The 23,542-nt window shown below is 58.2% G+C and overlaps 1 protein-coding gene across 2 annotated transcripts; it reads left to right on the forward strand.

Annotated features, from left to right (window-relative positions):
- The first annotated feature begins 570 nt into the window (after positions 1–570).
- On the forward strand, positions 571–22,617 carry KRT80 (keratin 80). 2 transcript variants are annotated; one of them, XM_079937994.1, is made up of 9 exons: positions 571–885; positions 6,717–6,925; positions 11,438–11,498; positions 11,777–11,872; positions 18,351–18,515; positions 18,899–19,024; positions 19,653–19,873; positions 20,355–20,410; positions 20,542–20,779. In XM_079937994.1, exons 1-9 carry the CDS (start codon positions 586–588, stop codon positions 20,664–20,666), a joined length of 1,359 nt encoding a protein of 452 aa, XP_079794120.1. In that variant the 5' UTR covers positions 571–585; the 3' UTR covers positions 20,667–20,779. The 2 variants fall into 2 exon arrangements, with proteins under 2 accessions (XP_079794120.1, XP_079794119.1); XM_079937993.1 differs by lacking the exon at positions 20,355–20,410 and having other exon boundaries at positions 20,542–22,617.
- The last annotated feature ends 925 nt before the right edge of the window (positions 22,618–23,542 follow it).

The raw sequence follows: 23,542 nt of genomic DNA on the forward strand, positions 1-23,542 counted from the left end.
AAATAAACAGTCAAGGTGTGGTTTTCCAATGCCAGACTGGCACGGTGCCCAGGACAGCTGCCCTACACTCAGGAGCCCAGGGCCTGCGCTTGCCTCATCTTTTCCAGAAATATGTAAGCCTAGATACGTCAGCCTTCAGGTATGCAGTGAGGTCTTCGGTGAGAGGCATAGCGCGCTCTCTCTCTCTCTCTCTCTCGCTCTCTCTCCTTCTTCGTTGAAGCTGCCTTTCCTCTGGCTACCACCCGACACCCACCCAGCCAGCCAGCCCAGCTATGTCCCTCTCCCCTGGAGCCAGGCCTGGCTTGGTTGGGAGGCCTATGAACAGCCCCCCTCAGCAAGGCAGATCCCTGCCCCGGGAGGAGATGGGTCCATGGTGCCGGGGGAGGGGCAGGAACCACATCATCTAACAGGTTGGTCGGGCTGAGAGGCGTCACGCCTTCGAGGAGCTAATGAGCACTGTGTGACAGGTGTCTGCTCCTCAGTCCCCAGCCTGCCCTGCCTGCGACCGGAGCCAGCTGCCGCCACCCCTCAAGCCTTGCTCGCCCCTCACTGCGCCCTGCCCGCTCCGGGTCCCGGGGACCTGCAATGGCCTGCCGCTCCTGCGTCGTCGGTTTCGGCAACCTCAACAGCTGTGAGGTGACCCAGGCGAGCGAGCCCTGGCCTGGCACCTCCGGATGGAACAGTTACAGGGCCCCCGGGCCGGGCTTCAGCTCCAGCAGCCTCACAGGCTGCCTGACAGCTAGCACCATCCCCAGGGTGACCGTAAACCCCAGCCTGCTAGTACCTCTGGACCTCAAGGTGGACCCAGCCACCCAGCAGCAGGAGAGCCAGAAGAAGGAGGAAATGAAGGTCCTCAATGATAAGTTTGCCTCCCTGATCGGCAAGGTGAGCAAAAGGTGTGGAGGGGCCGTCTCAAAACTAAACCCTGGGCAGGAGGCTGAGCTCTGTACCTCCCAAGCATCACGTCCCACGCCCGCCCCCAGCCAATGGGAAGTCGGCACTGCTAACTCCGCAGGCTCTGAGCGGAGAGATGGGGAGGGGAGTGCCTGCACCACCCTGATGTGGGGGAGAGAGGGACCCCGGAATGGCCTCTGAGGGGTGTCAGGATAATAATGTGCTGCGTGGCCTGGGCTCACCCTCCCTCCCAGGCATGGACTAGGGAGGGGCTCTGAGTGTGACCACGAGGATGCCCCCTCATAAGAATGGCCGATGGGGGCATGGGCTGCATGCAGTCCGACTCCAAGGCAGATGGACAGGGCCCACCTTCCTGTCCACGCTGCTGGCTCTGTTCAGCTTCCCAGGGTCAGAAACACCGGCAAGGGCTGGGGGCGGGGGGTGGGCAGCACATGTGGGGAGGCCAGAAGGAGGCTGCAGAATGGGGCTGCAGCTGTGGCTTGTCAGGAGATAGGAATGCAAGGGATGGATGCTGCGAGTCAGAAACAGGTGGCCAGCCGGTCCTCCCTGCACCCACCTGAGTAGAGGGATTGAGTCCCTGGCACCCCACTTCCTGGACCCCACTTCCATGGCCAGCATGCCGGTCTGGGCACTGGCATCCATCTCCGGCCCAGGGCAAGGGCTTCAAGGGCTCCAAGGAAGTCCTGTCTACCTCCCAAAGCCGGTCCTCACTCACCTCCTCCAAGGACCTCCCCTAACCAGCCCTCCCAGCTCTGCTCCCTGCTGCCCTGCCCGAGAATAGTAGCCAGATGGTAACAGCTACTGATCATTAACAGCTCACCATGTGCCAGGAACTGTGCTGGGTACTTTACATATTTATCTCAATTTCCCTCAACCTTAGGAAAGAAGTCATTTTCATGCCCATTTTACAGATAAGGAAAACTCAACTTTCTTGCCCCCCACCCCTCATCCTTCTGCCCCTGGCTGGGTCCTTCTCTTCCCCTTGCTCTCCCAGCCTGTGTCCCTCTGTACTTCCCCTAGGTGGGCACTCACAGAGAGGGGAAGAGGGAAGAAAGTAACTTCTGGAGCACCGGCTTGTGCTCTGCCCACACCACCCGGCGCTCCACAGTGGCTAGTTCCCCTCCTGTGTAGACAGAGCAGCCCAGGGGTGAAGTACCTTGCCCAAGGTCACACAACCGGCAAGGGTACGGTCTGGACTTGAACTCAGGTCTGTGAGACACGAAGCCAGTAGCCTCCGAGGTGGGAGTCATTTCTCCCCGGCCCCCTCTCCCGCATTCATGCGTCCAGACCAGCATTCCTGCACCCACACCTGGGGTGCCTGGGGTAGGGGTGTGGAGGGGAAGTGACAACTGGAGGACAACCAGAGCCTAGGAGAAGAGCCCGCTGCCCTGGGAAGGCAGGTCCCTGCAGGGCCACCTCCTCTCCAAATACAGCTTAATCCCTTAAAAGGAATGTTTCATGAGCTACGTAATTTGTAATTCGGCGCGGATGGGTGGCTTTCTCCCTGGACGCCAGGGCTGGTATCACCCTGTGCCTCTCCGCCATGGGGACAGAGGGGTGTGTAGGCACAGGGAGGGGCCCGAGGGGTCTGGGTTCTGTTCCCAGGGCCAGGGCGATGCCCTCTAAGATCTTCAGAAGAACTGGAGCTTCCCAATCCGCAGTTCAAGACTTGGCCTTGAGGAGGGTGCTCTTCAGGGTGGGACGCAGGCAGCCGGGGTGCCAGCCCCTTGGGGAAGCTGATCGCTGGGGCTCTGCCCAAGGAGTCCCAGCCGATCCACCAACTCTATGGAGAAGGTCTGTTATTAGCTCGAATCCCTCCTTGTAAAGACCATGAGGGCCCAAGGGGAAGCAAGCAGAGGTTAAGAACGTGAAACCTGGAGTCGCGTTGCAGGGTTTGCATCCTGGCCTCACCTCTGACCGGCCGCATAACCTCAGGCAAATTGTTTAGCCTCTCTGTGCCTCATTACACATCGGTGTAATGAGCTTGTCAAACGGGATCATTTTTGAAAAGCATTTATAAAGCCCTTACCACGTACCAGGTGCATTCTGTTTGTTATATTAAAAATACCATAAATGGGCCTGGCCCAGGGAACTCCTGAACCCATTTAGTCCCTTCCAGGCAGAAGGGAGCCTGGTAAGAGGGAAGGAAGGGCCCTGATGGAGGGAGGGGGGCGGGAGCTTCGTGGGTAGGCGTGCAGCATGGGGCTGGATAGAGATGCATGAGCCAGGGGGTGAGACGCCATCACCAGTGGAGGGGTGGGCTCTAGGCAAAGAGAAGAGACAGGCAGGGCCACCCTCCAGCTCCACATCCCCTTCTGGGCCCTCTGAGGCACCGAGAGAAATCAGAGAGCACTGAGGAAGAGGAGGAAGAGGGAGAGGGTCGGCGGGGAGACCCCCAGGAGTCCACCAAGGGGCCCTGGAGCGATGCTAATTCTTCCACTTGGAGGCTGTGTTTCCTTGGGCAAGGCACTTACCCTCTCTATGCTTCAGACTCCACTTCCCTGCTCTGCTCCTGCTCTGAGGGTAGCCCTGAGCTCATGCCAGTGGAAGGACTGGTACAGCTGCAGCCATGAAGTAGGGGAGGCCGAGAGAGGAAGGGAGAGGGCAATGCCAACATCCAGCAGAGGCTGCTGGCTGGGCCCTCTCACCCTCACACGCAGACACCAGAGGGGATGGAGGTGGGACAAGAGGGAGGACTCTACCAGTGGCGCCCAAGGAGGCTATAGAGGGGGAATCCCAGAGGGGTGTTAAAATGGCTGGGGACAGAGAGTCGGGCACAGGGTCTTCCCTTGGTGTGTGTGGCCTCTGGAAGTCACCAGAGCCATTGGGCACCTGCACGAGGGAAGGCACAAACCAGCCCTTCCTGACGAAGAGACCCTGAGGCTCCTTAGGCAAAGCCAAGTTCTGGCTGGAGGCAGAGGATGTGACACCACCCCCACCTGAGGAATAGGACCTGCAAGCCCCAGAGGCATCGCTCCGAACGCTCATGGGCACGGACTGTGGGCCATGGGCTGGGGACGTGAAGCCTCCCAGGCGGTCAGCCCCCCCTCCTCAGAGGGGGGTCCCAGCCCAGCCCAGGCTGCTCAGCTCCCTCCACAGAAAGCACATCTCTCCCCACCCTCATCTGGGCCTGCTTTTCAACAGGGTGGCCCGGGACCCTGGAGTTGGGTCACAGTGAGTTCTGTGCTTCTGAGCCTGTTCCTTCATCTGTAAAATGGGAAGCAGGTAGACCAGGGGCTTGCTCTCTGACGCTCCTCTAGAGCTGCCGCCTGTGATCTAAGGGCAGGGGTCAGCCAGGACGGGGAGGAAGGGGAATGAGAGGGGGGTGCTCGGCAGCCTTGACAGGTTGGAAGCAGTTAACCCTGCACCTCACAGGGTGCCAGGATTTCCTGCCCTCCCAAGGCCTTTGTTCCGAGAGAGGGAGGAGCCCTTCTGCAGGGGAGGTTCTGGGTGGGGGATGAGTTTCCATCCCCACCCACTGAGACAACAAGCAACTCCCCCAAGGGCAGCAGGGAGAGGGGGCTTCCCGGGATCCCCCAGAGGCAAAAGTGCCCTTGGACTGGCTGGCCAAATGCACCCCGTCTCCCAGCAGGCAAGTACTAAAGCATAGGGGATCGAGGTTAGACTAAGGGAAGGACTTCCTGGTCTAAAGGGCTTTTGGGTTGCTTATGGGTGGAGGAAGGAGCCTCACATCTCTCCTCCCACCCCACCCCCAGTATAAACATGGGGCTCTTACTTGTCAAAACACAGGGAAGGTGGAGTGAGCAGAAACCTGCCCTCACCCCCACCCAGCAATCCCTCACACACACAAGGAGGACAGAAACTCTCTCGACTGCATCCCTACTGAACCTGTTTGATGGCGATGACATCAAACTGTAGGCTTAAAGTCAGCTTCAAGCAGAATTTACCGGTCCCAGTGGGAGTTAAGGAGGGGAATGACAGCCCACAAATGCCATTGTCCAGTGTTCCCGCTGGTGTTGTCTGCTGCAAGGGTCAAAGGGGCCTTCCGCAGAGCAGCAGAGTATCTCAGGGAAACCCGGGAACGTGGGCAGGACAGAAAGAGAGGCGAGCCCACCTGGCACCCAAATTCAGGAGGAAGAGGACCACGAATGTCCAGCGCGGCAGCTGCCGTCAGATGGGCCTGTGTGTGCAGCTTGGCCACCGAGTTGCTGTAGACATCCTGGACACGTGACCTGACTGCCCTGGGCCCCTATCTCCTCCTCTGTATATGAAGGGTATAGACCCACTGATCCAAAAGGCTCCTGGCTGTGGTTCTGGCTTTTCAGGATGTGATTCTGGGAGCTGATGCCAGCCGTGGACGGGAGGAGGTCCAGCTACTTGCCTGTGGTCATAGGGAACCTCACCAGGCTCGTTGTCACAACATCCTCATGACAACAACAGCCTGCACTGTCCAGGCGCCTAGCCCCAGCCACCCGTCTCGCCTCGATGGCTTACCCGCGTCCCGGGCTCTGATGCGCTAGGGACCCCAAGAGGCAAGCAGATGGCTCTCAGTCTGATAGGGTGCGTGGGGGATCAGGACAAACGAGCGCCAAATACTGGAGGGAAGAGGGGAGGCGGCTGGGAGCACGTGGAGGAGGGCCTGGGATGGTGGGAAGGAGAGTGAGTGCCCGAGAAAGGTCGGGCCTGGAGAGGACAGGCGGGGTGGGGAAGAGGCAGGGGGAGCCCCCAGGCTGCACTGGGCTGAACTGGGTGGAGGGAAGGAGAGGACTCAGGAGGGACCCTGCCAATCTGCCGGTGGCTGGGGTGGGAGCTGTAGGAGCCCCTGCAGAAGTCTGAGCAAGAGAGTGTGAAGAGGATGCAGAGTTTGAAAGGAGCCCTGGGCCCAGAGCCCTCCCAGTCTCTGTTCTCAAGGCAAGACAGGCCCTAACTAGAGGCAGAAGCCAGCCCAGCAAGGGCAGCTTGGTCCCAGGGCCTGCAGAGACCTTGCAGCCAACTGGAGGCCTATGCTGCTGCGGTTCAAACATTCTAAACACAAACTGCCTGGATTCTGCACCTGGCCCTGCCACTTGCTAATTGTGTGACCTTGGGCGAGCTACTTCACCTCCCTGTACCCTGTTCCGTTGTCTGTAAAGTGCAGCTGAAAATAACACCTACCCCGTCGGGTTGTTTGGGGGTTTAGTGCGTTAAAGATGTCCAGCAGGTAGGAAAAGGTCCGGTGCACAGTGGGAGCTAGAGCAGAGTTTGCTATTTGCTGCCTCAAAGCACATCGCCGGGTTCCTCTCTCTGCAGGTGGGCAGGGCAGGTGACATCATCCCTGACTTCTAGCTGGGGAAACTGAGGCTTGGAGGGGCTACAAGTCCAGGGTTGTCGGGAGGATTAGCATTTAAGAACTAACCAGGCCCTACCCTGCTGAGTTTCCGAGGCAAGATGAGACCGGGCTTGCCGAGGTGGGCGGCAGACAGGCCTCTGACACCCCACGTTCCGTGGGGTCTGCCACCCAAGCCCCAGGCAGGCCTGGAGAGCCTGTCACATGTGGGCAGTTCACAGCTTAGGCCCCCTTCCCTCATCTCCTTGGCCCCGGCCCTCCCGTAGGAAACCTTCGCTAATCGTCTCCACCTCCCTGGGATTCTCAGATTCCATCCTTATTTCACCATCTGCAGTTTGAACAATCAGTAATTGGAGATGCCACCTGAAGGCTCTGAGTGAGGGCCCGGGGTGGGTGTGCTCCGCGGGTGTGCTCCGGACAGATGAGCTGCCACTTCGCATGGAGGCCCCCGGAAGGGGCGTGGGCTGGCTGGGCCGCACCTGGCCCTCTCACGGCAGCCCTTCCGCTCTCCCAGGTGCGAGCCCTGGAGCATCGCAACCAGCTACTGGAAACCCGATGGCGCTTCCTGCAGAGCCGGGACTCGGCAGCCTTTGACCTTGGACACCTCTACGAGGAGCACCAGGGCCGACTGCGGGAGAAACTGCGTGAAGTGAACCAGGAAGGGGGCCAGCTTGAGACCAAACTGCGGCAGGAGCTTGAGACGGTGAAGGCGTTTCAGATCAGGTAGGGGCGCCCTATGGGCATGTGGGCCGGGACTGAGGCTGGGGACCAAGCTGCGCTCAGGTGGGTCCGGGAGCCCAGGCCAGAAAAAGAGGAAACTTCTTTAGAAAACAATTCTTTAGTCCACAGTTGCTTATTCAAGACCTGCAAGGTGCTAGCGGTACTCTATAAATACTGGGAGGATGTGACAGTGAAGCTACAGTGACCCCCCAAATAGTGACCCTTATGACGGAGCCAGTCTCATGCTGGCTGACGGCCAAGCCCTGTGCTTGCTGGCCCCTGGGCACTGTCACAGCTCGCATCCCCATTGTGCCCATAAACACACTGGCTCTCGGCCACACGACCCTCTGGCAATGGGAAGTTGTGTCACTAGCTAGAGCAACAGATGGGCTCCTGCTTTGAACGTAGCCTGGGATGTTGACCTCTCTTGGGCTGGCAAGGAGCAGAAATGATGGGGTCTGTTTGCACAAGGAAACAGTCCCCTAGAGGTAATGCGTGCCTGACCTCAATAGTGGACTTGGGATCTAGAGAGAGATGAGGAGAACAGCCCCAGCCTTCAGGATGCTTTTGTCACCTAATGGGACACACAGACAGGGGGACAAGCGGCTGGCAAGCAGTATGGCCCAGTGGTTAAGGGCCCAGGCTTGGGCATGACTATGTCCTGTGGGAGGGGGTTACTCCCTGCCCACACCCCTCATTAGCTCTGTGACCTCGGGCAAGTCGCCTCACACGTGAACCCCAGTCTCCTCCCGTGTGGAGGGGGAACGGTGATGGTTGACGCCAAGGCAAGGCTGGTGTGAGGAGGAAGTCGAGAGTTCAGCGTGGTGCCCGGGGCTGATAAACGGCCCCTTTTCTGACCCCTAAAAGGCTGAGTGCCCAGCACACAGCGGTCCTTGACTCGGGCTTGCTGAGCTGATTCAGCCAGTCTAGAAGAGCAGACCAGTTACCCTGGTAGCTCAGAGGACAGGTGACCCTTTCTGACCGGACAACGGCCACGGCTTCAAGGACAAGGAGGCTGGGCAGAGCAGAGAGGCCGGTCTCCTTGCAAGGAGGCCCCCGGCCAGGGTGAGGGGAGGACAGGGTGCGGTTGAGCCCGCACCCTCCTCCGGCAGGGCTTGGGCCGGACCCCCGGCCAGGGATCTGAGGCGAGGCCCAAAGCCTCCAGAGTCAGAGGGTGGAGGCAGCCTGTCAGGAGTCCAGGGACCTGGCTGGGCTTTTGCCCACCGCCTCTCCGCATGGCCTCCCCTGCTCAGACCACATGCAGAGGGGAGGGTCACACAGAGAGCTCTCCCCTCTCTGGGGACCTCAGTTTCCTCATCTGTGGATCTGGCTGGGACTTCCCAGCCAACTGGCATGATCTACAGCCCTGGCCTGGGCTGGTCCTCGAGGCTGGGCCCCTTTCTGACCTGGGGGCCACCTTTCCCCCGAGCCCTGCCCTCCCAGGTCCTAGGGGAACACACAGGGAATCTGATTGCCCATTCTGACGGTGACGAGGCAAATCATATTGGCGCACCAGAGCCCACGACTCATTTCACTGATACCGAGCAGGTCTTTGGCCCTCAAAGGAGCAGAGGATGGCAGAGCTGGATGGCAACTTGGATCCTCCTTTTATGGGGAAGGAAACAGAGGCCCAGAGAGGGCGGGGGCTTGTCCTCAGTCACGTGGCCGTGCATACTAAGTCCCATCCCTAACCTCACAAGCTCCCGGGGGAAGCCGCTCCCATGAGAGCAGCAAGATCACATCCACAGAGGCCCTTTGTAACTGGAAATTCTGTACAAACACTACCTGTTGTCTTAATCTGGCTCAGCCCCCCTCGTTTGGCCTGCTGCCTGGTTTTACTATTTAGGCTCAGGGCCTCTCTTCCCCTCTCTGGGTAGGGAACACACCTGAGTTGGGGGAGGTAAGGCTGGAGGGTTTCTGGGTCTGCGGGCCAGAGCCACAGAAGCTGCAGCCTGGCTGTGCAAAGCCCAGGGCCCCCAGGAGCCAGGAGGCGCCAGACCAAGCCCTGACAGGGAGGGGTGTGCCTTGAGCCTACAAGGCCGATGAGATCAGCTTCACTCCTAGAAATAAACAAGTTTGGTGGGGGGAGGTATGGGTGTGACGAGCTGAAAAGGGCTAAGAATGGTTTCGGGAGCCGGTGGCTGACAGACTGGCAAGGGATTGGTGGTGAATAGGGGGACATGGCATCACGTAAGCCTCTATGGGAATGGAGACTTCCGAAAGCTTTGATGTAGCAGGGACCCCAAGGATCAGCTAGCTAACCCCTCTATTTACTAAGGATGAAGCAGAGGCCCAGCAAGCGGAAGCAACTTGCCCAAGCCCACACAGCAAGTGACTCAGGAATGTCGCATACGATTTTGTAAGCTGTCTGGTGCACAAGAGCATCTGTTTGAGGGGGTGAACTGGAATTGAAATGCAGTGGAGTCAACGAGAAGGGGGCTGGAAGGCTGCACAGAAGGCTGGGAAGGGCAGTGAGGGGTAAAAAGGAGGTTTGGCACCTCGGAGGGCTCCCCACTGGACAGTTCTCCCCAAGGTCCTGCACCCAGGCTGGCAGAACTCTGCTATCCAGAGAAGAGGGGTGGGGGGAGGGGAGAGGCTGGACACAGGGCGTGCGTGGGGAGGGCCAGTCAGTGGGAGCTGCTCAGCTTGGGGCTCCCCAGACCCCTGTCCCCAACTCAGGAGGCCCCCAGATTCCAGAGGGAAGCCTCTTCAAGTCAGATTTGTGAAGGATGTGCAGAGAACTGCCCCCTCCCTCGCCTGCAATGAGGGTTCCCGTGGTTTCTTTCTGGAAATGCTGAGACAGAGGGGCCGAGGGCCGGGGTCTGGTGTTGGAGAGGAGGGAGCTTGGGTAATAATAATAGCAGTCGCTTTAGTGGGTGCCACGCACCGTTGTGAACACTTTAGGTATGAACTTATTTAATCCGCGCAACATCAACATCATCATGACAAAGGCACACAGAAGCAGCCTGTCCAAGGTCACACAGCTAGTTAGCAAGGCAGTGAGGAATTGAACCCAAATAGTCTGGCTCCGGAGCCCCATGCTTAACCAGCCTGCTGCACGAGCCTCCAAGCCCCTCTCTGTGCCTCGATTTCCTCATCTGTGAAATGGGACCAATAGGCCATCCCTGGCTAGCAGCTCTGAGGGTCACAGGAGGGGGTGCAAGTAAAGCTTCTTGGGCATTTTGTTTGCCCTGGCAGGCCCCAGATTGCAGACCAGTCTCCCTGGCCCTCCCCACCACCCTGCCCCCATGACCCGTACTCTCAGAGTCCCTCCAAACTCTCCGAAGCCGAGGTAGTGACCGGGGAGAGTGCAGGCCCTCAGCACACTGAGTTCCAGAGGCCCAAGTGCCCCATGGGCTCTCACCCCCTGGGGCCTGCTCCCCTGAGTCCCTCAGGGAGGCTGGGGGAAAAGAAGGCCTAGGGGATGGCAGGTCCAGCTAGTCGACGTGGGCGATGGGTGACGCTGCCCCATCTGTGAGGTCAGGGACTGGGGCAGGCGGGTGGCTGTAATTAGAGCTGCCAGTGATTCAGGCATTCCCTGAAGAGGAGGGGAGAAAACAGGAAGCCACAGGATCCCCACATCCGCTGGGGCAGGCAGGGCTGCAGGTGGGAAGCGTGCAGCTGGCCGACACCAACCCCGGGGGCCAAGAATGTAAGGTCAAGGACCCAGGGAGCCCGTCTCCCCATCCAACAGCGTTCTTGTTCTGAAAACGAGGTGGACTGAGTAAGGAAGAGGCACATCTGAGGAGAGAGGGAACCCACCTTTGTGGAATGCTGGTGGGCTTCAGCTCCCACGCACACACGCATGCACCCATGCACATGCACACACGCATGCACCCATGCACATGCACCCGTGCATACCGCGAAAGACAAGCGGGGGGTGGAGTTACCTGCGCCCAAACACACCGGGGGCCCATCTGACTGCAAAGTCCATGCCCTTCCTGTCCTCCCTCTGCGGGGAAGATGGCCTGGTGTCCTGCTGTCTAGCAAAGCAGTGGGGATAAGGGTGGGGCTGCAGGGACAGGTAGAGTTAGGAGAGGATAACGTGCGAGGCAGATGCTCAGAGCAGACTCAACCGAAGACAGCTCGTTTGAAACTGAGACTCTCCGGGGAGGAGATGGGAAAACGATGAGGGAACAAAACGTCAGGGTGAAAGGGCTGCACAATCAGGAGGGGTTTCCTGGAGGAGGTGAATGTGAAGCACAGCCAGGAAGGGGCAGATGCCGCTGGGAGAGGAAAGGCTGCTCATCAAGGAGTGAGCCTGGGAAGTGGGCTGCCTGCTGCCCCAGAGCCAGCACTAGGGTATCGTGGAGGAGCGGGGCTGCATCCACCTGAAGAAAGGGACCACGTTTTCCTAACCGGCACAAGGCACCAAATGGGGCTACAGAGGCCCTGAGCCCCACCCAAGGAGGGTTAAACAAACCCTCGCCAAGTCCCACCACACCCAGCTGAGCAGCGCCTCTCTCTCTCTCTGTCTCTCCCTGCCTCCCCCTTCCCTCCCTCCCCACCTCCCAGGTATGAGGACGAGATCTCCAAGCGCACGGACATGGAGTTCACCTTTGCGCAGCTGAAGAAGGTAGCCTCCCCAGCCTGCCCCGGGGGCTCCTTTCTCATGGACACTCTGCCCTCTTTTGCTCAGGATCCCCAAGCAAAGCCCCCAGAGGCTGAGTCCCAGGACCACAGGCAGAGAGACATGAACCTGTCCCCACCCTTCTCCTTCTGCCAGGCTCTGAGCCAGGTCTCCTCTGGGACTCACCCCCATCTCACCCAGGAAGCAAAGTTCCCCCTACCCCACCCCTGCCCTGGGACCCCTCCGTTCCCTCCCCCATCATTCACAGCTGCTCCCACCCCCAGGACCTGGATGCAGAGTGTCTTCAACGGACAGGACTAGAGAACAAGTTAAAAGGCCTGAAGAGCTTTGTGGTCCTGATGAAAAGCATCTACGAGCAGGTGAGAAGATGGGGCCAGGGTCCCGCTGAGCCGTGGGTAAGGGATGCAGGGGAGGCAGAGGTGTCCAGTGGGTCATGGAAACTTCAGCAGGCACTCACTGTTGGCAGCCACAGGTGTAACAGTTTCCTAAACCCCTTGCACGCTGCTGTCAATAATCCAGCGTGTCCCCTCGTCGCTCATTTCATGGAGTGCGGCAGGTTCCCACAAAGCCTCTCTCAGGGAGAGCCCTGCTTTCATGTGTGCTGGAGCGCTGAGGGCATGCAGGGGACCAGGTGCATCGAGGGTCAGGAGGTGGCCTCAGGCAGGGAACCAGGAGGCCTTGAACAACCGTTCTAATTGAACTAACCTCTCTCTCATCCCCGTAGCCTAAATTACAGACACCCACAGTTCTAGCTGTGATAGGCCTTCAGTGCACCCCCCTCCATTTTGGGGTCAGGCAGGGAAGACCTATAGTCAGATCCTCTGGTTCCCAGACAACACTAGCTTCTGCCAGACAGAAATAATGCAGTAAGAACTTCCCTGGCAGTCCAGTGGTTAAGACTCTGCACTTCCACTGCAGGGGGCATGGGTTCGATCCCTGGGGAACTAAGATCCCACATGCTGCGTGGGGCAGCCAAAAACAGAGACCCAGTAAATGTAGACAGAGGAGCCTCCAGACACGTTCTCATATGTCCTCAGCTGAGCCTGGGGGAACAGCGGCCCAGCAAGGCCTGTCCCACTGCCAGTGCCGCCAGCAGATGAGCGCTGCCGCTGGACTCCACCCCTCAGCGCCACTCTGCCTCCTGGGCATCCTTTGGGACGTGTGTTCTCCTCTCTACATCCCCTGTCTCAGGGGTGAGGAGGCTGATGGGGCGAGGCTTCAGTTCATCTACAAGCAGGCAGGACCCTCGTTGGGGATGACGGTGCAGCAGCCTGTGCGCCGCAAACCGCTGGCGCCAAGCTACGGCAACGCAGCCCAGGGCAGAGCAGGGGTCAAAGTCGCCACCGCAGTCAGAAAGGTCCGCTGAAATGCCCTAGGGCTGCTGACCACGGCTTCAGGGCTCGCCCTGTGGAGACGAGACTGGGCCTCGTGGCCGCACGTGGGCCTCGCTACTCTCCGGCGGCTCAGCCCCGAGAGGGGCTTCCGTGGGCCTGAGACCCGCCTGCAGCCATGGGAGGCAGCAGAACTGAGAGAACACCCCAACCCTCGCCAACAGCAGGGAGGCAGCCCTCGCGGGCAGGCCGCTCCAACGCCCACCGAGTGGTGTGGGGAGCGGGTGCCCAGGCGCAACGGACTGTGATGGGATAGATCCGTTCATTCACTGAACGAATGTTTACGGCAGGCCCGCTAGATGCCAGCGCTGATATCACAGCAGTGAGCCAGGCGGGCGAGTTCCCTGCTCTCAGGAGGGCACAACTTAGCTAAGAGGGGACAGGCTAATAAGCACCTCTGTGGACAAGATCATTTTGGAGGGTGAAAAGTTGCTGATATGCAAAGAAACAGGGTGATGCCTTACTGCAAGAGGGCAGGGAGGCTTCCGCCCCCGAGTCCGAGTGTTGACAGGGGTGCATCTCAGAGGAGGCCCAAGCGTGTGAAGGCCCAAACCAGGAAGATCCAGCTCAGCGGAGACTTGAGGTGGCTTCCGCCAAAGGAAGAGCCGTGTGAAGCACCTGAGGCAGGAATGATTTGATCCTGGGAGGGAGAGAAAGCAGCAGCTGTGGGCAAGGGCCAGCTCATGCAGGGTCTGGGGCCCAGGATGGGCTGTGGGCCTTATTCTAAGCATGATGGGCAGCCCATGGTAGGGACCAGCGTGGGTGCTACAGACGGGGTAAAGGTATGGCTTGTGCTGCTGGAGGACTGCTGTGGAGAAAGGGCCACAGTTAACGCAGAAGCGCATTTATTATTATTTATATTATATTATAAATACGATCATGTATTATATTATAACATAATATATTTATAATATATTATTATTACATGTTATATATAATATATATAATAACAGCAGTTATTATTGCTTTGGGAGGCAGTGAGGTGGCAGGTTGACATCGGGCCGTGAGGTTTGAGTTTCTCTCCACACACCTCGTAGGCTGAGAAGGCAACACTGACCCATTGCTAAAAAGATTCCCCACACCAGCGGGTCTCTAAGCTGGCACCGCCTAGTAGAAATATAATGCAAGCCACATAGGTAATTGTAAGTTTCCTAGTAGCCACATTGTTTTAAAAAGCAAAGAAATGGAAAAAAATAATTTTAATGTATTCTATTTAGCCCAGTATATCCAAAATATGATTATTCAACATGTAATCCTTATAAAAAATGAATGGGCTATTTCACATTCTTTTTCCCGTTCTAAATCTTCAAAACCTGGTCTGTATTTTACACGTCCAGCTCATCTCAGTTCTGACTGGCCACGTTTCAAGTGCTCGTGACCTCAGAGAGCTAGTGGCTACTGCATCAGACAGAGCAGGTCCAAGCACAGGCAGGTGCCAGCCATGGCCAGCTCAGGTAGAAGGAAAACATGGCGGGATGTGAGTAGCTCCAGGTGAGGCCAGACTCTCTGGTTTCAACTTTGGAGCAGACATCAGAAAAGCACGGCTATATAGGCCCACCCCAGGGTCCCAGGAAAGAGCCCTCCCCTCTCCCCAAAACACACACACACACCACACACACACACACCCAGGATAAGTTGTGGAAGGCCTTTCCCAGAAGCCAATGGCCATAGGCTGCTCAGGGCCTCATCTACACACTGCAGCCTCCCAGGCAACCCCTTTACTCCTCACCTCCGGGAATACAGGCTGTGAGAGGACCCTGGGGCCCCCATCTCCCCTCAGCTTCCAGGGTACACCCCAGCTCCCAAGTGCGCGGGAGCCCGGCTGCATCCAGCCAGAATGCCACCTGCCCCACCCACACACTCTGGTTCCAGGGAGATTAGCTACGGAATCCACTGACAACCCCCTGCCCCCAGGCACACCTCCTAGGGTGCTGATGCCTGCAGAGGACCTGGCATGACTAAGCTGCTTTGGCACCTGCCTTCGCGGTGCCTCGGGAGGTTGCTAGGCCCTGGACACCTCCTCCCGGCTCCATCACCGTTACCAATCACAACAATAGTTTCCTTAGCTGTTGCTTATTGAGCACCTACTACATTCCAGGCACCAGGCTGAGTGCTTTCCAGATGTAATCTCATTTACTCTTCCCAATAACCCTATAAAGTAGGGATAAAGATTAAGAAATCACGAACTTTAGAGCAGCTGGGATTTGAATCCTGGCTTGGCGATTATGTGAACTGGAGCAGGTTCCTTTATTTCTCTATGCCTCAATTTCCCCATCTGTAAAATGGGGAGAACAATAGCACCTAGCTCACTGGCCTGTTGAGAGGATTTATTTTGCTAATATGTCCTAAAACACTTAGAACAGTGTCTGACACATGGTATTTGTTAAATGTTAGCTGTGTTCAGTTCCATAATTATACACATTTTTCAAATGAGAAAACTGAGCCTCGGCTAAGTTTACAGACTTGGCCAGGGTTGCTCAGGTAATAAGATGTGCTGGTACTCAGAGCTCAGTTCCCTTTTCTTTTGGCCACACCACGCAGCACACAGGATCTTAGTTCCCCAAGCAGGGATCGAAACCGTGCCCCCTGCAGTGGAAGCGCGGAGTCTTAACCACTGGACCACTGGCGAAGTCCCCCACTGCCATTAAACACTGCATTTTACCAAGCAGTACTGGTACCCCCTCAGAGTCACCATCTTCCCGGACCTGGGGGACCACAACGAGAGTGGTCATATGCATGGCAGCCTCCTCAGACTCTGGCTCCTAAGCGAAGCTCTGAACTGTACCCCGGCTCAATTCTTGCCAACTTGAAGGTACCCATCCCATGGTGGCACTCCCACACCACACAAGTCAGCATTGTTATGCCCTCTGCAGCCCGGCAGGGGCTGGCCTGTCTGAACAGGTCTGCAGATGCTCTAAGCCCTCCACTTCCTGCTGCTGTGTACCATGCTCATGCTTACGCTGCCTCTTTCCAGAAAGGATCCGAGGCTGCCCCATCAACTGTGTTTCTCCCATCCTTTTGCCCCGGTGGCGCCCTGTGTTCTGAAGCGCCCTAGCCTTTTCCTCGTCCACAACAAACGCTACCCTAGGCCCGGGCTGGAAGTGTCCCTGGAGCGCTTTGTCTGAAACACCCCAAGTCCACCCACCTACACAACATGGTGACTGAGGGAGCCCCAAGCTACATCTCTGAAACGGTTCACAGCCAAGCTCCGGCAGGGATGTCCGTTCCATCTGGGAGATGCCAGTCTCCAAAGATGACCCAAGGCAGCAGAGCTGGGGCATGAATCCGTAGGCACCGTCAACCTTATTCTGGCATGGGTCGGGGCCTCCTGCTGCCTCTGCTCCGAGATCTCTGTTAAGTCCATCTGCAGATCAGCTAAAACCCTCCATCGGGGAACCCCCTAAAGGGCAGCTGGCCACTGAGCTCAGAGTCCCGCGGGCTCCAGGGTGGAGACAGGCTCCTGCCACTGCCCAAGCTGCCTTTTCCAGGAGGCGATCCCGATCACCAGAGATGCTAGTGGGCGGGGTCAGGCAGCAAGCGGACAGGGGAGGGGCGGCCTTCCTCTGCAGGCCTCGCAGCTGCCCGACCCCGCGGTCTACAGCCACAGGGATACGAGCTGCAGGTCAGCAGCATCCGCAGGTCCAGACGCCAGAGCCTCAGCCACAGCCTCGCTGAGCAGAAAGACAGATGAGCTTCGGGAGGGGGCCCAAAATCAGGAACCAAGATCAGAATGCGGTCACGAGCCAAAACCAAAACCTGGATCTGAGCAGGCCTCCTGATCCAACTGCCACTTTTCAGGAAACGCAGGGGCCAGAGGGAGCGTGTTAAACACCGACACGCAGGGCAGTCGGTCAAATTCAGACTATGGGCGAGCAACTCGGTGTTTTCAATAAGAAAAAGAAAAAAATAATAACAGAGACAGAGAGAGATGGAGATGGTAGCTACAAAATAAGAGAGACTTAGAGACAGATGGACCAATGACAGTGTACGGACCTTGTTTGGATCCTGAATCAAACAAAGTTTGATCCGGCAGGAGTGGCTATGCCGTCCCTGTCCCACACCCCCCCCTCCCGGGGCTGAGCCCCGCCCCACCTCCCAGGGTGCCCGGCCCCCCTCCCTGCCTCTCTGAGACTTCCCGGCCACCTGCCTCGCTCTGTCTGTGAGATGCTAGCCACGGACACTCTGCTTATGCCCACTCACTCCTCCCCACACGGGCCTCACACGGGCCCAGGTTGTTAATCAGCACCTCCAGGGAAAGCAGCCCAGGGCCCTGGAGGTGACACCTTGCAGCCCCTACAAAGACACCCCTCCCCACCTGCCTTTCTAAACACCCCTGAACCTTCAGGCCAGAAAGCTGTCAGGCTGCGGGGCATGACAGAAAGCAGATCTGGGGCTTCAGCGCCTGTGTCCACCCCACGATGTGAGCTTAGCAGGAGCCGCAAAGGCTCTGGAGTCCAGCCCTGCACTCACAGCTGTTTCCATCAACTCTGTGCGCTGCAGTCTCCTTCCTCTCTGTAATCTGGGGCTAAAAATCGTGCCAACCTGATGAGGAGGAGATGTGAGGATTCCTGGAGAGCCCTTAGCACACATACACAGCCTGGGCTATCATGAGCCCCCAGGGAAATGGGAGCTTTTAACGCTTCCGGGGTCTCTGAGAACATAGGCTAGCATTTTCTGGGCAGAGAAGAGGACAGAGAAGAGGGGGAAAGCAGGATCCCAAAGGACAGAGAGAAGAGAAGATGTTGAGGCTAAATCCTGCTGTGGCCGGGCAAGCCCCTCAGCTAGATGGGGAGGGGCACTGAGTCCCCAGGGCGACCCTGGAGTCACCTCTGCCTTGGCCACTGGCAGGGGAGTGGGGACGCTCGACTGTCAGCCTCTGGTCTACTCCTGCCCTCATCATTCACGGGCTTCCATCCCAACATGTGTTCAACAGAGACATTCCCCTGCCAGATATGGAGGCCTGGAGGGGAAAACGGCTCATCCAGGCCCTCGGGGAGTTCCCGTCCTGGGAGGGCAGGGGTAGGGGAGGCCAAGCTGCCCAATGGTAGAATTCCCTCAGGCCCAGAGGTCCTGGGCCCTTTCCTCCCCCGCCAGGAGAGGAGGAAGGTGGTCTGCCCTAGGAGTGGACAACAGTGTAGACGGGGGGAAACAAGAGGGATAAGGCTTGTAGGGTGGGCCTCTGGAGTCAAGGGTCCCTCCCTGCCCTCACAGAGAGGAAGACCAACAGGTGAGTGAGCGGGGGGAGGGGGCCAAGAGCTGCTTCCCAAGAGTCCAAGCTGGCGAGGCGGGGCAGGGAGGCATCTATCCTCTGAGCATCTCTCCCGGGAGACAGGGAGGAGCGCGCCCTCCCCTCGCCCGGGGGATGAATGCACAATGGGGACTATGTCTGGCTGAGGGTCTGGTGCCCCCCTACCAGCCCTGAGCCCCCAAGTCTGTGCCCCGCCAGGAGCTGAAGGACCTGGCAGCCCAAGTGAAGGATGTGTCGGTGACCGTGAGTATGGACAGCCGCTGCCACGTTGACCTGAGCGGCATCATGGAGGAGGTGATGGCCCAGTATGAAACCGTCGCGGCTCGCAGCCTGGAAGAGGGCAAGGCGTACTCCCAGAGCCAGGTTCGGGGCTCACGAGACTCTGGGAGAGGGGAATGGGGAAACATGGGGGGACGGAGCCCACGGCAGTGAGTTCACAGGCAGAAAGGAGAATGTGAGAGCCCAGCGCTGTGCCCGGCTCCAGGGGTGATGGGGACCGGGCAGGCCCACAGTCTGCACTCTTCAGCCAGCAATGCCAGGCCAGGTGTGGGCACGGCCCGTGGGGCTCAGTCTAGGGCAGCCAGGAGAGGCCATCCAGAGACGGATGTGGTGGGGGGAGGAGGGGCAGTGGTGGGCCACAGAGGAGGAGGTGGCGCGGGGGTGAGGAAGAAGAAGAGGCCAGGGGCCAGGGTGCCGGGGGGGCACACTGAGCGGCCCCTCACTGCCGCCTCCTCCACAACCTCCAGGTGGAAGAGCGGGCTGCCTGCTCAGCCGAGGCTGGGAACAGCCTCCAGAGAAGCCGCGGCGAGATCGCTGACCTCAAAGTGCACATCCAGAAGCTCCGGTCCCAGATCCTCTCCACCAAGAGCCACGTGAGCGTCCGAAGCGCCCACCTGGGGGTGGAGCAGGGAGGGGCGCGGGACACACGCTCTCGCCCACTCTCACGCACGCACACAGTCACACATGCTGAGTCCAAGCAAGCCCTGGCCGAGTGACCCTGGGCAAGTCACTTAGCATCCCTGGACCGCAGTTTCCTCATCCGTCCTCCTAAGATGGCTCTGCAGATCACATGAGCCTTGCAGATAGAAGTGCTCTGTAAACTGGCCGGGGCTGTTGGCACGCTGGAGGGCCCAGCCACATACACCCAGAGCCCACTGCCTCCCTCCAGGCCTCCTACCAGCTACACGGAGAGAAGGGAGGGGAGGCCTAAGCCCCAGCTTCCAGCCAGAGAAGTGTCATCCCTTAAGGACAGTTGAGACAGGCTCCTCTGGGGGCCTGCTGTGCTTCCCCCTTTGGTGGCCTTGGGAAAGCGTCTCCGTAGGTCTAGCTGAATGCCCTCTTGCTGCAAGGCAACCCACTACCACGCTCAGGAATGCCGTGCTAGGTCCTCCCTCCCCATGCACACCCCCACCAAGGACAGAGGTGGGCTCCTGGCCCTGGCCCGGTCTCTCTCTCCCACCTTTGCTCACTGACCCCTTCCCTCTGTCCTCCTGGCTCCAGTGCATGAAACTGGAGGAGAACATCAAGGCAGCCAAGAGCCACGGTGAGCTGACCCTCCAGGACGCCAAGGCTAAGCTGGCCCAGCTGGAGGCCGCCCTGCAGCAGGCCAAGCAGGACATGGCGCGGCAGCTGCGTGATTACCAGGAGCTGATGAGCACCAAGCTGGCCCTGGACGTGGAGATCGCCACCTACCACAAGCTGGTGGAGGGCGAGGAGAGCCGGTAGGAGCTGGACCAGCGGGGTGGGGCTGGGAGCGCGGGAGGACTGTAGGACCAGCCCCATAGAAGGCCGGCCCTCTCCACCCCCTCCCCGCCCACAGCATGATTCTATGAGCCTGGCACGCCTGGATTCATATCCTGGCTCAGCCACTGAAACAAACTGGTACCTCGGCCCGGTTCATTAAATTCTCAGCTTTCCCATCTGGAAAATGGACCGATCATAAGCATGGCGCGCGTGTGGTGCAGAGGATTAATACGATCCTGCGAGCAAATGCCTGTCACAAATTAGTGCTCAGTAAATCACAGCCATTCATGCAGAGCCCAGAGAGGACAAGCTGGCTAGCCAGGCTCACACAAAAGGGCAGCCCAGAGCTGGGAGTGACAGCTAAGAATCGCCCTCCTCATGCCAGTCCCCAGGCCCCCAATCCCAGGGGAGCTTAAGCCACAGGCTCCCTTCACATCCCACCATTTCCTCCTCCCCCAGGATGGACTTGCCCTCAACCACTATGATCAGATCCATGCAGTCCAGCTCTAGAACTGGTGAGCCCGCTTGGCCCAAGAACCCATGGTGGGAGGTGGACAGCGGGGGGATCGTGGCCCTAAAGGCATCATACTAAATGGCTCCCAAACCTCCAGCCCGTACCCTGCCCCACCCCTTATGTTCCCTGTAGCTGCCTCCAAGCATGGCCTCTCGAGAGCCCCCTCCTGGAAAAAGAAGACCAGGGGAGACCTCGTGATCAAAATCACCGAGACCTCGGAAGAGTTCCTCTCGCAGGAGTCAGAGCTCTCACAGTAAGGCTGCTGCCCGGACCCCAGGAGCCCCACGTCATTCCCCTGAGGCAGGAGGAATACAAGCTAGACTCAAGAAAGCAGCTTGGAGCCTCTAGGTCGGGAAGGAAGGCAAACCTGACCCTGAACTAAGAAGAGGAGGGTTGGAAACAGTGACTGCCTTTCTGTGGGTTGCCAGGGATCCGACAGGACTGTCACCAGCTATTCAAAGTCACTGGGCTCCACATCAATATCTCACAGTCCCACCCTTCCAACCTCTGGCCAGAGGTTTTCCTGACTGGGTAAACTGGGATCGGGCGTCTGTTTTTCCTGCACCTCCTCGCTCCTCCCCACGACAGAGGGCTCTGAACCAAGGTCCCCCTGACCCTTTGCCCAACCCTTGCCCTAAGCTCACGTCTCAGGTCTTGCCTTGCCTCTGCCTCGGAACCGAGGCGATGCCCTTTTTCCCCCAGCCCTGGCCAGCCACGGACCAGGGGCTGATGGGACTGCCTGGGCACCCTCCGCATCTGGAGTTCCTGGGGAGGCTGGGTGCTGAGGACCCCGGGCTTTCCTGCACCACCTGGGCTCCCTGGAGACCTGACAGTATCAGGAAGGGAGGGGAAGAGGCTCCCTGGGTGTTTGGGACCTGAGCCCGGACCTCTGAGATCAGCGCAGACACCTGTGCCCCTTCCCTCCTCCTGTGGGTCCCTCCCAGCAGGTCACAGTCAGACGTGGACAGGCTGCCCAGCCAGCTCCCAAGCCCCTTCTCTAGAAGTTATTCTTGCCGTGACGAACTCCCTGGCGGGGAGGTGGGAAGCGGGGAGGCCACATGGCAACCGGAGATCAGGCAGGAGAACTGGACCCTCCTTTCTCCTCCCTGCCATCCTGGGGTTCACCACCTTGCCTGGGATCTGAGCTCTCTGCCTCCCACCCAGGTGTTTCCCAGCCTGAAACCTGGCTTCGGTGCACCAGGCCCTTGAGACCCCTAGCCCCACCCCTGCCATGAAACCCCAGGCCCATTTCCCGTGAACCCCACTCCTGGGCGTCTCTGTTCTCTGCATGGGGCCAAGCAGCCTGGCCCTCGCCTCCTCTGCACCCACACCTGTGGGTTAGAGCTCCTTCCCTTCTCCCCACTCCGCGCCTCCTCCCTCCATGCCCGCCCCCGTGCCACCGGGGCGGGAGGGTAGATGGGTCATGAAGAAGGCACTTTCCACTCGGGTCTGGGAGCTGCTGAGCCCTTGAGGTCGGGCGGGAGGGCCCCGATAACAACCAAAGAGAGATTGTGCAGCGATCCAACAAGAAGATTTGGGGCTCCTCTTTCCTCCCCTTGGCTCTCACCTTGGGGGGCTCCAGCCTGCCACTCCATAAGCCACCTTCCTTCCCTACCTGCCCCTTGCCTCACCTCCTCTTCTAGCCCCAGTTTTGATTCATTCATCTTGTTTTCCAGGAGAGGGTGGCCCAAGGCTCTGGCCCCCTCCTAGGTCTCAGGGTCCTCCAGGCCTGTGGGGGGCACTGAAGGGCAATGACTCTCAGGCTTGAGGGAACTCAGACATACACTCATCCCTCAAGTCCCAAAAGGGTGCTGATTGCTGTTTTTCTCTGCCTATTTATTGGTTTCCAAGGGAGCAAATCCTCAGTGGGGATACAAGATATAAAAAGTATATATATATATATATTATTTTTTCATAACTTATACATCTTTTAACTTATTGCTTCTCTTCCTGTTTCTGCATAATCAGTGCTATGTATTATACTATCTGGAGAGAAAACACATCAGCCACCCCACCTGACTGGCTGACTATATTGGGGCAATGCCCCCTTCTCCCCGCCAAGGGATGAATAAAGTGCTGAGATTTGTCCATGGATAAAGCTGTGTGTCTGTTTTTATCTCCCCTCTCAGGATTGGTCAGTCACTGGTCAATCAGGTTGACCACAGGACTTTGGAAATTCTCCAGTTATGGGGAAAGGAGTCCAGGGACCTAGTTATACCTTCAAACCAATGCAACTTGGACACAAAAAGTTCTCCTGCCCCACCATCCGACAAGGAGGCTGTACCGGTGTGACCTATGTTCCCAGCGCCTCCCGATATGCCCAGGCACCACGTGGCCGCCTCAGTAAGCACAGACACAGGGGATTCCCTATGTGACGGCGTTTCCCCCTCAAGCACGTCCGTCTGATCGTGCTGGTTGGCACAGCCCAGAATATTTTCTGATAGGTACAGGCCTAATCCTGCCCAATCAAATTCGAGATCAACAAACAAGGATTGAGGGCCTTATCCAAGCCCAGCCCCGTGGTAGGACACCTATGAGCATTCCCCACCCCGCCACCTCGAGAAGCTCGCTGTCAGGTCAAGAGAGGAGCTATCTGCTCACGGCACCCAGCCGAACTTCCTCTCCAAGTGAAGAAAGCAGGGGAGAGGGGCTTGTTCAGGGAACCCGGGGATAGGAAGAAGAGATGTCTCAAGGACAGGAATCTTGGGGGTGAAGAAGGGCCTTTGAAGCATTCGTGTCCTGGCTCACCCACTCACTGGAATGAAGCCTCAAACAGAGCCTCACTTTTCCCATCTGTAAAATGAGCATACAGCTTCCCTACTTACCTAAAAGGGTGTTTGGGGATCTGACAAGATGGCTGGGTTCACTCCTACCAGGAATAGCACATGTCTTGCTTGAGCACTCCGAACAGCTCAACAGAGGTAAAGGATTATTAGTGATGTCGTTATAGTTATTACAGCGGACGTTATGGCTTAAAGACAACCCCCTAGTCGAGAGACTAAAATCAGGCGAACAGGCCTGAGGCTGGCTCTCTCAGGGCACAGCACAGCCATGCCCTTGGGCTGGAAGACTAGAGACTTCCATTCAGGGTTTATCCATTCTCCTGGGGCCCCTGAGGGATGGGCTCCACTCT

This window comes from Stenella coeruleoalba (genome assembly GCF_951394435.1).
Source record: "Stenella coeruleoalba genome assembly, chromosome: 11".
NCBI lineage: Eukaryota > Metazoa > Chordata > Mammalia > Artiodactyla > Delphinidae > Stenella > Stenella coeruleoalba.